Source organism: Eurypyga helias, unplaced genomic scaffold, assembly GCF_000690775.1.
Source record: "Eurypyga helias isolate BGI_N326 unplaced genomic scaffold, ASM69077v1 scaffold4706, whole genome shotgun sequence".
In the NCBI taxonomy this organism is placed as follows: Eukaryota; Metazoa; Chordata; class Aves; order Eurypygiformes; family Eurypygidae; genus Eurypyga; species Eurypyga helias.
The window spans coordinates 1-15478 of NW_010257080.1; the positions used below are offsets into that span (position 1 = coordinate 1).

General features: G+C 41.4%; 1 protein-coding gene across 1 annotated transcript; it reads left to right on the forward strand.

The window, feature by feature from the left end:
- The first annotated feature begins 2194 nt into the window (after nucleotides 1-2194).
- Nucleotides 2195-14513, forward strand: SDHA (succinate dehydrogenase complex, subunit A, flavoprotein (Fp)). Its single transcript, XM_010153869.1, has 14 exons — nucleotides 2195-2276; nucleotides 2572-2733; nucleotides 3006-3149; nucleotides 3296-3460; nucleotides 4664-4812; nucleotides 5840-5964; nucleotides 7241-7409; nucleotides 7990-8185; nucleotides 8973-9144; nucleotides 10449-10567; nucleotides 10953-11064; nucleotides 12461-12591; nucleotides 13113-13226; nucleotides 14130-14513. The coding sequence occupies exons 3-14, from the start codon at nucleotides 3033-3035 to the stop codon at nucleotides 14214-14216; spliced, it is 1656 nt and encodes a 551-aa protein (XP_010152171.1). The 5' UTR covers nucleotides 2195-2276; nucleotides 2572-2733; nucleotides 3006-3032; the 3' UTR covers nucleotides 14217-14513.
- The last annotated feature ends 965 nt before the right edge of the window (nucleotides 14514-15478 follow it).

Genomic DNA, 15478 nt, shown 5'->3' on the forward strand with positions numbered 1-15478 from the left:
CGGGCCCTCCGGCCGTGGTTACGCTTGTTGCTCGGCTCCTGGGCAGGTCACTGGGAGGTAACTGGCTGTGGGCACCGCCAGGCTCGCTGTTCCTGGCTTGGGAAGCGAGCGCCGTAGCCTTAGGCCGCGAGCAGGCTCCCCGAGGGGCAGAGGGTACGGGGTGTGCTGCCGAAAGGCTATGGAAAAGTCTGGCAGGTGCAGCACCTTCCGGTCCCGGCACCTGGGTAGAGGGCTGACTGCCGGCTCCCTCTGGTCCTGCGTGGAAGCTAGCATCTCTCTGCATATTGCTGCAGTCTGACGAGCGGTTGTGTCCGGAAGGTGCTGCTTAAACTCTTGTCGGTTCGGTTGGAGCTGACCTGTAAGGTGTCCTTAGTGACGGCTTGTTTTCCTCCGTGGCGAAGTGGGAGTCTTCCGTTTCTTTTCATAGTCATCCCTGTCTGATGAAGCAGGTGCAGAAAACAACCTACTGAGAAAGAAAGGCTGAGAGCACACTGTTATGTTTTAGATGGCAGTGAACTGGCTGATTGGACCATTTGATGTCATAAGGACTGTGATATTCCTGGTAGCATGATGATTCAGGATTGGTGTGGTCAGTGTTTCCTTTGAATGTAGTTTAACATCTCTTTTTGCTTCGTGGAGTTTTGTTCAGAAGGAACCTAAACAGAGCTGAGTGGCAGCAGAAATCCGTACGTGTAACTTCACCCAAAATGTGTACGTGGCTGGGAAGAGCATTTCTGAAAACGCTGTTTTGCGGAAGCTTAGTAGTGAAAAGCAGTCTGCTAAACAGTTGCGTGGCTATGTTTTGGTTTTTTTATAACATATTTGAGAGTCCTCCGATGCAAAATATACTTGATGTTTATAGTGACTTCAGAAAAGAACAAAGCTTTTTAAAGAGAAATAAGTTGCGAGGCATTGCGGTGGAATTCCGCTGGGAGGTTGTGGCGGCTGTTTACTCTGAGGGGAGGAAAAAAAATGAGTCAGTTTCTTTTGGGGCTTCAGGTCATAACCACAGTGTTTAGCTCTTGGGGTGTTGTTTTTTTTTTTTTGGGCGTGTGTGAGTGTTTTTTCCCTCAGCCATTTGCACTTTCTTTAAGCAACACTCAGTATGCAGGAACCTGTTTGTTCTGTGCTGCCTTTACGTACGGTAAAGACTTCCTTTGGTTTGCTTTATGCAATAACCAAATGTCTTGTTGCTCACCTGCAAGAAGCATCTTACGGCAGTAAAAAGAGCTGTGCTGTTGGTGGAACAGTGTTTTGGAAAGAAGCGGTGGTAGTACGTGCTAGGGGATGCGTGGCTGCCACGTTTAAAGTGCGCAGGCAGCCTGCCGTGTCAGTTAGGGTTCTGCTGGTCTAACTTCCTCACACTCAAGCCTGCGAAAGCAGTTTTGCTGCAGAGAGGACACCTCTGTTAGCTCGAGCTATGATTGTTGGGAAAGCTGTTTTGCCTATAAATTACATCTAATACTTAAGTTTCATCTGGCTGTCGGGTGAACGAGTTGGTCTGATTCTGTATGTGGAATATTAATGAAGATGATTAATATAGGGGTTGAGGTGGGCATGGAATTGCCCCGAAGAGTGATAATGCAGCAGGCTGGAAGGGGCAGAGTGACTGCCTGGAGGAGGGTGCTAGTAGAACACCTTATAAATAGGTGTTAACAGCCATCTTTAAGTTTAGTCTTGAAACCAGAAGTGTGTTAGCAGATGTAATGACACATTAGATTCACTGTGACGCAAGAAGGTAAAAACTAGGTCGAGAGAGGTGTACTGTAGTTCAGTGATGAGGGAAGAGATGGACATTTGGAAGTGACAGGGAGGGAAGACCTGCTTGTTAGCATATTATAGGGTGATTGAGGCATGAATGTAACGGTTGCTGGGGAAATCAAATATCACTCCAGTGCATTTGAGGATACATTTCAAACAGGGAAGTGCTGATGTCACTGCCCAGGTCACAGGTGTGTTGTAGATGCGGTATTAGTGGTAAGAAATGGTTTGTTGTAAACGTAGGATAGCAAACCATGCCGAGAGTCTTCCTTGTGGAAACATTTGTTCTGTAATCATTGTCTGGACTTCTTTCCATAGTGGCCAGCGGCGTGCCAGCCTCTTGCACGTGTTGTAAATAAAAACCATGCCGAGAGTATTCCTTGTGGAAACATTTGTTCTATAATCATTGTCTGGACTTCTTTCCATAGTGGCCAGCGGCATGCCAGCCTCTTGCACGTAACCTACACTTCACAGTCTACGGAAAGAAGAATGCTTCAACGAAGGTTTCTGACTCGGTATGTTTGTCCTTCTTTCTGTTGTAAATAACAGATAGATGATACGCCTCGTGCCTGGGAGACATGAAACAACCAGGCACTCGGCATTTCGTGGAGTGTTGTGTTCAAGTACGTAGTGAGACAGTTGCTAAAGCATGCCTTTTTTTAAGGATAGTTTCTGCCCAAGAGAGTATGTAACAGATAGTATTTGCTGCAAGAGTCTACATGAAACCCATACTGCTTGCGTCTCCATGAGACTTAAGCTTGACCTGGCTTGAAATGTTTGTGATCATAACCAACTCTTTTATTTTTCCAGATATCCACACAGTATCCAGTAGTGGATCATGAATTTGATGCCGTTGTTGTGGGCGCAGGAGGAGCGGGTCTGCGGGCTGCATTTGGTTTGTCAGAAGCTGGTTTTAACACAGCGTGTGTTACGAAGCTGTTTCCCACCAGGTCTCATACTGTTGCTGCACAGGTGAGAAACGAGGTAGAACAAACGTTTTTAAAATACCTGCTGTCAGAAAGCCAATTTGGATATGCACAGCCCATCTTAAGGTCACGCTTCCTTTCATAAATACTGCATATTTAGTTGAAATTATTTTGGAAGACACATTAAATCTGCCTTTACTGTATTTCTTGTAGGCAGAGGCATAAATGGTATATGTGATTTTTAACAGAAGTGAGAAAAAACATACTAATATTGTACCTCAGTAATACAAATCCAGGCAAATGGATTTTTATTTTCAGGGAGGGATCAACGCTGCTCTGGGAAACATGGAGGATGACAACTGGAGGTGGCATTTCTACGACACGGTGAAAGGGTCTGACTGGCTGGGTGATCAGGATGCCATACACTACATGACCGAGCAAGCCCCAGCTGCTGTGATCGAGGTGGGACTCAGCGGGGTTGATGCCATCTCTAAGTATTGGTAGCACAGGCTAGCTTCCAAGGAGATTCGCTTGCTAGGAGAATAGTAAAATATTCTGTTGGATTGTTATGCACAAGAGTTTCTGATGCTTGTACTTGGGTTCGACAGCTGGAAAATTATGGGATGCCGTTCAGCAGAACTGAAGAAGGAAAAATCTATCAGCGGGCATTTGGTGGACAGAGTCTTCAGTTTGGAAAAGGAGGACAGGCTCACAGATGCTGTTGTGTTGCGGACAGGACGGGACACTCACTGTTACATACTCTCTATGGCAGGGTAAGCAGCTGTGAAGTAAACTTGGTTTGGGTTTTTCTATTTGCAACTAACAATCTTATTTTTTTTTTTCCTTTTTTCCCCCTGGAGTTTGAGAAAAACCAAACCAACAGAAAACCGCACCAAACCAAATGTGTAGCTACTCATATATGAATGATAAATCCAGGGGAATAACTGATAACAGGTCTGGATTTCCTTCCTGAGGCGATGTGGTGGAAGGGTGTGGCCTAGGTGATGCTTGGGTTTTTTTGTCAAGAGTATGCAGGAATAGAATAAATTGAAAGAACATCATAATAACGGCTGTCATGAAGACAACGGATATTAATTAGTGTACGCTGTTAGCTTTGTGGCCTGTAGTAGTTTTTCACTGTTTATACTTTTGTGTCTGTTTAACTAGACCCAAAGAGAATTTATGCAAACCTTTCCCAAAGAACTTCTTTCAGAAAATCTGACACGGCAGCACTGGGGAACTGTGAAAAGATGTAGAAGGCAGACTTTTATTCATCTTCAAACAGGGAGCAGGGGGAAATGAGGTGGAAATGAATGGAGGCCTACTGTGCATTTCTGAACTCTCTCTATGGCAAGTAATGACTGGTGATCCAGCAGCTGATCCTACCGGTTCTGCAGACCATAATTGAAGATGTGGTTATTTTAAAATTGTAGCAAGCTACTTGAAACCTGAACTAAGTACCTAGTAGCGAATGGTTTTTTATTTACTGAGTAGCTAGCTAATTGCTTTCCTTCAACCCTACGCGTGCTGCTGCAATACAAATGCTCAGTGCTGCCAAACACTGGTCTGATCCCTGAGGCCTGAAAGAATGTTTGACTTGGTGCCCGCTGCTTCTGCTGGCGTACTAGGCCCCTCCGGGGATGTATTCTGCTTCTAGGCCAGAGGTGAAGTGAAAGGTGCGTGCATCCAACACTGCTGCTGGCTACAGGCGTAGAGGGAAATTCCAAGCCTTGCCGACTAGCTGCGCCTTCTCAGGATTAAGGGATTTGGTAACTACTTGTGTCTCTTTTAAGCTAAAATAGATTCATTAGCAAATTTTTTATAAAAAATCTGTGAGATAACCAGCTTCCCTGAGAGTTGGTGGGGGTGTGTTTTGTCCTGATAGAGCCCATATGCATTGGCAGTTTTGAGGAGAGGTTACTTTGGTTTCTGGATTTTTCTTAGAAGTTGTTTTTTTTTTTTTTCCCTCCCTCCAGTCTCTAAGATATGATACAAGCTACTTTGTGGAATATTTTGCCTTGGACCTACTTATGGAAAATGGAGAATGTCGTGGTGTTATTGCCCTTTGCATAGAAGATGGCACCATACATCGTTTTAGGGCAAAGAACACTGTCATTGCCACTGGGTAATGTAAACTTTATGATGAAGGACAGAAGCTTGCGAGTGCTACTGGTTGGAAGTCTGTTTGTTCATGTATCTGAACCCACAGTGGGGAGATGACATTGACTTAAAGTGTAATTTCTATGTTCACCTCCCCCCCTCTTTCAGCAAAAGCAATGTACCTGAATTCAGTCATTCCCTCTGAAAGCAGGCACATACTAATTTTCTGACCGAGTATACATTAGGAGGTCTACTTTGGATCAGAAGATGAATGTAACCTAACATTACTTGGTTGCAGAAGTTTGTATGTGTGTATTAGAATATTATGTGCATTATTCTTTTGCTGCTTATGTCTGTCTCCTGTGTTTAAGTATGCAAAATATTTATAGACGTATCTGTCAAAGAAAAAATGTTTAGTTTGGTTGCCTACATAATTTGACTTTATTAAAGCTGAGGCTGTTTTTATACTTGCGTGCTTTGAGCGACATACAGTATGTAGATTGATGCTTCCTCTGGGAGTTTGTCCTGAATGGGGAGTACTTGCAGTTCTCAATAGTGTTGAAAGTTAACCTATTTGCTTTAGGATTAAGAATTCATGTATAATACCCAATTTTAGGCAGCTAAATTTTGAAATCTAGAATATAAGATCAGGGCCGTATCAAGGGTATAATCCATTGTTAGATGTCTTTTTTTGATAAAACTGCTAGTAATAGTTCAGATGAAGTCTTATGTTACTGGATTTCAGAGAACTTTCTGATATGTCTTTTGTGGCAAGAAGGCTTCTGATACTAACCTGACTATCCTGCTTTGGAATTGTTATTCTCGGACCTTTGGTCACCACCTGTTTTTAAAATATGGTCGAGCATAACAGGGCAATACCAATTTTGTTTTCTTTTGCTGGAACTTATTACAGGAGATGGCAAAACTTTAGGAATCTCGCTTAGTAATGCTCTGCTCTGTTTCCACTGTTGTGCAAACAGTGTGGTTGAGTGTTCTGGACTAGTGATTTCGACCCCTCCTCCGCTAATTCTGTTAATTTTTGTGTTCTGCAGCGGGTACGGCCGCACTTACTTCAGTTGTACATCTGCTCATACTAGTACGGGTGATGGCACCGCTATGGTCACACGAGCTGGTCTTCCTTGCCAGGACTTGGAGTTCGTACAGTTTCACCCTACAGGTACAGAGTATGAAATAATACAACATTATTTTTAATGTGTGATTAAAAGGTGGTTGTTGATTTAAAAGGTGCTCAGGTCATTTTGCACTTCTCTGCAGCACTTCGTTCATTAGTTGCTTATGATGGGCGTTCAGACTTGTCTGCAGCTGCTGTTGAATGTAAATCTGAGAGTAAGCCTTAAGAGACAAGAAATCTCAGCTGTTCTGATTTAAAGACCACTTTAAAATATTTAAATATTTGGAGGTGCTGTCTTTTCCAGTATTAACAGGTTTTATGAATTCCAAGCTGAAACCACTTCACCTCTTAAACTTTCATTTCCATTTGCCTTTAAAATATGAGAGGGTTTGATAGGAGGTACAGAGGCAGTGGGAGAGATGTAAAAGGAATTATGTACTAGAATCTTTTGTGGAAGTGGGGCAGTTGAAATAAAGATATATCTTTAGGACTGTGGTTTTATAGCACAGGACAACTATCTGAACTATGGACAACTAGTCACAAACTAAAAACTAGTTGATTTCTAATTAAATGCTCAGTTTTAACTTGTGATAAGTGGTGAGGGTTTTTGAATGGTTCACTTAATTTTACAGTGTTAATTGTTGTTACGTCGTAGAGATCCAGTGTTCATTTGACTTGATTTTTTTTTTCTAGTCAAAGAAGCTTCATAGCTTGTGTTGATGATAATTCTGTAGCTTTTAACGTAATTATCAAGTGCATGAGTGGGTTAGCATTTTTGTTTTCTATGTGAGCCAGTGCTGAAGGCTTACAGGTAGGCCTTCCTTCTTTAAAAGAAAACAAAACGGAGGCAGCTTTGACATTCTGCATGATCTGAAGCCATCTGTACTGCCTTAGCGCAGGAGAAGAGGGAACAAAGATGAGCAACCTGGCCTTGAGATAATCTAATTCTGTTTTACTTAAAACTTGAACTTCTGGTGTATTCGTGAACAAAATAATTGCTAAAGGTCTCAAAATGCTTTGTAAAATTCCTCTTACTTACTGATGGTTGCAGATCTCTTCCAGTTCTAATATTTTAGATACTGTAGATGTTCTGAATCAACTTGATTAACTTTCAGGAAGAGTGTTTGAAAGGAGTAACAATATTTGATTCTAAGCAGTCTTGGGGGGACAGTCCGTAGTTGAGTGATTAGGGAGGAGTAAAATTTACTCCTGTGACTTACTAGCATTATTTTAAGATGACCTTGTTTGTTCAGTTCTGGTCATCCTGATTTATGAAGCTGTCTAGACATATCTTATTTGATGGTATTTTCTTTCTTGACAGGTATCTATGGGGCTGGCTGCCTTATAACAGAAGGATGTCGTGGAGAGGGAGGTATTCTAATTAACAGCCAAGGTGAAAGATTTATGGAGAGATACGCACCTGTTGCTAAGGATCTGGCTTCCAGGGATGTAGTCTCTCGTTCTATGACCATAGAAATCCGTGAAGGAAGGTTAGTTAAATACTCTTAATGAAGCTGCAGAATAAATACTTAATCATACGAGACTGTGTACAGTACAGTAGTTCATTTGGTAAACACCTGATGATTCACGGGAGTGAGCTTCAATAACTGTTAGCTGAACACTGCATGTAGGGCAGAAATTTTGCATGTTTATTTCTAATGTTATGGAAAGGGAACACAGGATTTTGGGAGTCTCCTGTTTGAATTTGGTGTATCTAGAGGCAGTTGCTTGAACAAGTTTAGTATATATGCTCTTAACTGCAAACAATGGAAATAATTTAGTGCTCTATTGCCTTGACCAATTGCTTCAAATTTTTACATATTTCTGCAGAGATGTAGTGGTTCAAAGTCTTAAATACTGTGAATTATTATGAAAAGAATGCTGGGACGTGAAAGATAATGCTTAAATTCTGCCAGGCTCAATAGTCTTTTCAGTATGTTAGGTATTAATTTTTGCTTGATAACCTTTGAGTTTCTCTTTTTCTACAAATGAAACGAATTGTATTAGGAGTATTACTGGTGTTTGCAGAATTCCTGTTATGTACTCCAATGTTGACTTTGTCTTTGGTAGGGGTTGTGGTCCTGAAAAAGACCATGTATACTTGCAGTTGCACCACTTACCACCACAGCAGTTAGCAAGCCGTCTCCCAGGAATTTCAGAAACAGCTATGATATTTGCTGGAGTCGATGTCACTAAAGAGCCTATTCCTGTTCTGCCTACTGTGCATTATAATATGGGAGGTATTCCTACTAACTACAAAGGACAGGTAAGTAATATACTTTCTAATCATAATAATAGGAAATAATTTTCCAAATATAAAAGCATTAACAATGTTTTTCATAAATGTAAGGATGATGAATAACATAATAGTAATAATTTAAAAAAAAAAAAAGAAATTATGTCAGAGTACTTAAAACACACCATCTGGCTTGTTTTTGTAGAAAAGTTGATAACTGTGTTCCAGCCCATCTGAAGATGGGAGTTCCAAGAAACATCTAAAACACAGTTACTGTCATGTCTGACAACAATTCTCTGTTTATGAAGTTGAGGATAATACAGTTGAACAAAGATCAACCTAGGGCTCCATTACACTCTATAACTCAGGTTAATGTATATTAATTCTTGGTACTTCTTGTAATCCCTACACTAAAGGGGATTCCTCCAACTCATACTGGTTCGAAGTCAGCGTGATGGTGTCAGCTGAATTCTTCTGTTTCAGTGTATTGTACTTGTTAGTTTCTTAAATGTGAAATTTTGCCTTAGAAGAGTGTGCACATCAGACTTTGTTCCTATGCTTTTTTGACTTGTGATGAAACAGAACCATGCACTCTCCATAAGCATAACTAAAGAAATCTTATGTTTTAGTGCTATCTATATTTACCTACTATTAATACTTAACCTTTAGAATTTAGGTATTTATGGTTTTGGAGTTTGAGAAGACTTTAGATTGCTGTACTTCATCCTTGCATGCGTGTGGCATTTGCAGCTAAGGAGATTTGCACTGTTACAAACAGCTTAAGAAATAAGGATTGATTGACTGTCTGAAATGATAGGTGATTACGCACGTGAATGGTGAGGATAAAGTGGTACCTGGTCTATACGCCTGTGGGGAAGCAGCATCTGCATCTGTCCATGGCGCAAATCGACTGGGAGCAAACTCTCTTCTCGATTTGGTGGTCTTTGGTCGTGCTTGTGCCCTTACTATTGCAGAGACATGCAAGCCAGGTAAGTCTCATTTTTTAGAGATGTTTGCCTTTATGATGTTGTTTCTGCCCAACAAAGAGTTGTTGCTACCTAATTCAAATTCAAAACCCAGACATAGACCCTTATTTGTTAGAAAAGGTGTAAGTCAGTGCTTATGCTTTTTATAGTCATGAGCTTTGCTATGCAAATATTTGATGCGAACGTTTGCTTTGTGTGTTGACCTTTTTAAAACAAGAATTGGGTCAAAGCTGTTGGCAAACACAGTTGAGATTTTCCACAAATTGGCAAAACAGAATGTTGAATGTGAAGACTGACCTATCCACATCTTGCACTGCATCTTCTGCATCAAAATGTAATCTGTCTTACGCTTGGCACTCTTGTGTAGTGGAATTTGCTGCCACTTTGTTGACTTATAAGGTGGACTGCACATGCAAGCGATGAGATGGTAAAAATTGTAGTTAAAAATATTCAGCAGTGATAATCCACATATAGGGAATGAATTGCTAATCTGGTTCAGCAAAAAAAACTCCCCAAAATCTCAGTAAAATACTGTAAGAGTCTGTTATATTGCCAGAGCAGCTGAAGTCCCAGAAGTAGTCATACGTGTTCTCATCGCTTAACATCCAGATTAATAGATTGGTTTGTTTTTTCAGTCTGACTGCACAAAGTGCACAGAGTAATGGTTCCTGATGGAATCAGCTTAGATCTAGCCGTGCCTATTGGCTCTGGTTTTGTGCAAACATTTATTTGGATCTTTCTGTGGCTCCTCTGCGTTTGAAGTTGCAGGAAGGCTTGTATTAGTCTGAATGCCAAGCTACGCATGAGATGAGGTGTGCTGGTAAGATGCTGTATTTGATTGGTTACCCAGTAACAGATGGGTTCCAGTGTTAGAGGCAAGATGCAGAGCTCATGTGTAACTGCCAAGCTTATTGACTGGTTGGTCCCTGGTACCTTGACAGATCCAAGAGGGGTGAGGAGACAAGGGAAGTATAGGAGAAGGTGGTGAGGAGCCAGAAGCTTATTCCATAGTTGAGGAGAATTTGCATCAATTGCTGTTTTTAAGGAATTAACAGCAGAATTTAGTCAAACCTATAAATTCCTTACCGTCACAGGAAGGAATATGATGTGTGTGTTCTCCCAAGGTCTCTTAAGTGTATCAATACTATTGATGGGAGTTCAGGAAAGTTACAGTTAACCTGTACCTTGGGGGCAGAAAATGGATTGTGTGTTAGTCAAGCCTGACTTTTAGAAGTTGTGGATCTGTGAAACTGCCAGAAACCAAAACCAAGCCTGACCTACTAAACTTACTGAAACTTTCTTATTAGGAGAGCCAGTTCCCTCCATTAAACCAAATGCTGGTGAAGAGTCAGTTGCTAATCTTGACAAATTAAGATTTGCCGATGGAACCATAAGAACTTCAGAAGTGCGACTTAACATGCAGAAGGTAAACCTGGTGAAGCTCTCAAGTGTAAGGTGGGAGAAGCTGCAGCAGTGGAGGGGGTTTGGTCCCTTTGAGAAGTACACTTCAGGATTTGCTTTGCAGAAGTAAAAAGCAGTGTGAGAAGATTGTATACAGCAAAGGCTGTATCAGTTTTGTTGGTTTCTTCTTCCCTTCGTGGTTGTTCCTCTTAGATAGCTTACCCACTGTATAATAGAGGGGGTTTCCTCTGTTTGGGATGAACAGAAGAATGTGTTTTCTTCAGGCTGCAGACGTGTTTGAAGTCAAAACAGCTCTTTATCAAGCTCTGTCGGACATAGTGAAGTTATATGGGATATTGTGCATTTTCAGCATATGAAACTGATATTTTTTTTTTTTTACTATCTTGCAGACAATGCAAAACCATGCTGCTGTATTTCGTACTGGTTCTGTACTCCAAGAAGGCTGTGAAAAACTTAGCCAAATTTATGGTGATCTGGCTCATCTGAAGACATTTGACAGAGGTAATTTGATAGCAGAGAATGTGCCTTAGCCAGAGTACTCTCTGGGAGAAATGTTTCTTTTTTCTTTTGTAAACCTTCTTATGTGCTTCTTGAAACTTTGGCGAGAGACTGACCATTTTGAATCTTCCGAAATATTTTGTTTAGCTCTACTTACTAAATGTGGTAATGAGTGATGTACCTCGTCTTACCAGTCACTTTCTGGTTGCATACTCTTTCAGAGAAGCAGAGACTGAAATCAGATTTTACTGCATGAGGTACTAACGGCTGTTTTGATCAGACCATGATGTGAAATCGTTCAGATATGAGGATGAACTTTGTTAGAATCTTCTGAAAAGGCCAGGGAGTTGCAAAAAGGTAGCAACACTATTCATAGGCTGAACACTGTTTTCATTCTTCAGCTGAGCAGACAGTGCTGCGTACAGACACTACAAGACATGGCAGTATATCTTTGGAGAGCTTGGTTAACTAAGTACAGGTGATGATGTACCTTTTCACAGAATCATAGAACGGTTTGGGCTGGAAGATACCTTAAGGATCATCTAGTTCCAACCCCCCTGCCATGGGCAGGGACACCTTCCACTAGACCAGGTTGCTCAAAGCCTCATCCAGCCTGGCCTTGAGCACTTCCAGGGATGGGGCATCCACAGCTTCTCTGGGCAACCTGTTCCAGTGCCTAACCACCCTCCCTGTGAAGAGTGGGTTTTTTTTCCTGAAATCTAAATATCCTGATATCTGATGTATCTTTTGTCTGTTCATGCTGTGTAGTTCTCTCCAACTACTGCTACTGGATATGTATCCCAACACTGGAAGTAGACCTGGCTTTCTTGGGCAGCTGTCGCCAAGCATCAAGAAAAGCGTTACTATAGCTTAGAATGCAGGGATCAAATGAAGGTACATTCATGTGAGTGAACTTGAGTCCACCTTGGAGATACCTAGATGAAGAACCACCTCGTACAACTATCAGGCGCTTTTTTTTTTTTCCCCTCTCTCTGAGGGTTGGAAGGAAGGGAAGGCTGGATCTGCTAGGGATCTACTCAGAGAGCTACCATTTAACCCAATCTTGCAATCTGAAATGAGGTGGGGTGGATTGAGTTTTTAGGTAGGTACCGAAGCAGGCAACAATCTGTGGGGTGATTTTTTTGTCTCAGTAGTACACATGCAACAGGGACAGCTGGTAGAACTACTGAATTTTTCAAAGGTTCATTAGGATTGTTAGGGTGTAGGAATCATTACTGACCCTTGCAGGCAACAGTGAGTAATTCAGTATTAGAGTACTGTAACTGCAGTAGGTAGAGCATTGCCTAGTTTGATACTAAGTATCAGCGATAGGACAGACAGAAATTGAGGAGTAAGTTCTTTGTAGAACATCTTCCACAGTATTTTAATACTTTACTAGGCATTGTGTGGAACACTGACTTGGTGGAGACGCTCGAACTGCAAAACCTGATGCTTTGTGCTCTACAGACCATTTACGGTGCTGAGGCTCGCAAAGAGTCCCGGGGTGCTCATGCCAGAGAGGACTATAAGGTACAAATATTTTCTGTGGCCTGGATGTAGGATTGAATTTTGTTGTTAGGTGTCCTCAGATGGTTTATTTAAAAGTTGTAATTTCTTAAAAGTACAGTCTCCATAGTCTTAAGATTAATGTATATTTGGTGGGGGTACCATCAGCTCTGTTTTATCTGTTCTTATTTATTATATATAAAATGCCCAATATATGCAATGTTGGGTAATGATCTTGAGAGAGGAGTTGTTCCTCGTGTGCATCTGAATGATCGGAGAGGTCTAAACCAGGACTACAGTAATAATAGGGCCATGAATGTATGAAGAGGACTTAAAGTGGAATAATAATTATTGGATGCAAGGAACATTACCTTAAAGCCCTCATTAAGCTTCAGTATTTAGAATTTGACATGGGCAATGTAAAGATAAAGCTTGCTGGCTATTAGGAGACACATTATGTTACAGTTGTAACCGGAATGCAGTGTGGTTGTAAAGTGATTTGCAGATGTAATTTCTGGTCTGTACTAATCTAATTTTGTCCTTAGTTACGGATAGATGAGTTTGACTATTCTAAGCCGCTCCAGGGACAACAGCGGAAGCCATTCGAAGAGCACTGGAGAAAGCACACTCTCTCGTATGTGGATGTCCCCTCTGGGAAGGTACGTTGAACCTGATGCTTTTGAGGCTCTCTCAATCAATAGGCGCCTGCTCTCATAGACAGCTCGTGATAGCATGGTAACCCTGCAAATGATCCTCACTGTCTGAAGTACCTGATATAGTTCAGTGTACTTAGAAAATAAAAAACCAAACCCAAACAAAACAAACAAAAAACGTTGGACAGTTGCCGTAACTGGGAGACATTACTGTTGATCGTTGGGAAGTGACTTTATGATTTGGGCTGGTATTGTGGGTTTTTTTTTTTGCTTCATGTCAGGGTAGCTCAAAAGCTTGCTTTCTTTTCCTCTGATGGTGGAAAAAACTGTTGTTGGTGTTTAGCATGAAGTTTTTATGGTATTTCAAAGAGAGAACTGAAATCTGACCCTAAAAAATCTTGAGTTGTATCCTATTGTCTGAATCCTCTTCATTTCCTCCCCACCCATTTCCAGCTTTCTTGTACCTAGTTTGAAGTGTTCTCACTTATCCTCACTTTCTGAATAGCTGCTGAGAACAGAAAGAGTGACACAATTCTGTCTCCTAACTGATCCATTGCATTCTCTGTCTCCAAGGATTTCTTAGCTTAAAGAACAAGGAACTAGCAGTCTTAGCCAAACCTTTGGTTGTGTCCAAAAGGCTTTTTTAAAGTAGTGGTCTTCTGATACCATTCCTGGTCAGGCTTTGCTTTTAAGGAATTCAGTCAGCAGTAACTTGGTAGAACTTAAATGTTCCTTGTAGATTACTAGCTGTTCATGTCCTGTGGAAGGAAAAGAACAATAGAGAAATTCTAGCTTAATGTCAGCAAAGTCATTGTCTTCTGTGTTATTCAGTCGTTCCTGTTAGCTAGGCTGTCTTGTTTAGATACAAGAGCTTGGTTTGTCTCAAAGTTTTGTTCCCTTTTACTTTAGGTTACCTTGAAGTACAGACCCGTGATTGACAGGACTCTGAATGAAGAAGACTGCTCAACTGTCCCGCCTGCTATTCGCTCATACTAGTAACTTCACGTTTAACTTGCAGCCCTCTCCCAGGAGGGGGTTAGTGTACATAACCATAGCGCAAGCACATCCCAATGGTATTGTCAGTATCCATTAGTGGACAACACTGACAAAGCTTTTCCCCAGCTTGTGTTCTGCTGTGTCTTACTGTACAATTATGAAAATGGAATGCAGGACAGCTTATGTTCTTTCACTCGTCTGTCAGAAGTGACGGGGCAAACACAAAATGTGTCTAAATAAAGTGATTAGAAGTCTTGTATTTGTTTGAATATGCTGTTATGTATATAACTACAATGCTTTTCTTTTGAATGTATAGTTATTTCCATATTTTAAGAACAGGAAATGTATTGCAATCGTTTTTGGCAAGACTGAGATGCTGATTTTTATGATATATGGGGATTTTAAGATCCTAATTGCTGATTTTAAGTAACAATGAAGGGAATAAAATGATGCGCTAGTATTTATAACTTTGTTTTTCCTAAAGCTAAAATTGTAAAAGTTGTCATGGTTCTGGTTTGCAGAAGGAAACAAGATACTTGTACTCCAGTTACTTCCAGAATATACCATGAACAGCATATAGTCTTCATAGCTAATCTTTATCATCTCTGGAATTTCTGAAGCCTTTTTTGAGGCACATCCTGTGTGTGTATTTGCAAGACTGTTAGAAAAAGACAGAGGAGCCCAGGAGCAGTTTTGCAGAAGACTTTAGAATACTAAAGCTTTACCAGACTCAATGTGGTTTAGTGCCAGGATGAAACTTGTAAGGTATCAACAGCACAGTTCCTGTCAGTAACTTCCAGCTCGTGGAGGACTGAAGTGTACCCACGCAGTTCGCAGTTGAAGGGAGCGTTTCGTTTTTGACAGTCTGTTTGTATTTCTCAACGCTGAATGATGGCTGATACCAAAAAATGAATGTTGGACTGTTGCTGGGACTGGCTGGAAAAATGGAATATACTGTATTTCACTCCTGTTGTGTGTCTGTACCTTGCAGTGGGGTGTAAGACGGGGCTGGGAGAAAGTCTCCTTTTCCCTATCTCGACTGGGCTTTTTTTTTTTTACAGGAGGAGCCCTGGCGGTGAAGGGGGCAGGAAACAATGTTTCATACCTCTTCAGAAAGAGTACAGTAGAGCAGAATAAGCTAATAACGCTCTCTGCCCCCTGGGAACTGCTGTACCGTGGTTCCCTCGCTGCCCTTCTCCCGGCGGCGGTGGGTTTTCCTCTGGTCGGGCGGGGCCTACCCTGAGGCGCTGGAAGGGGCCGCC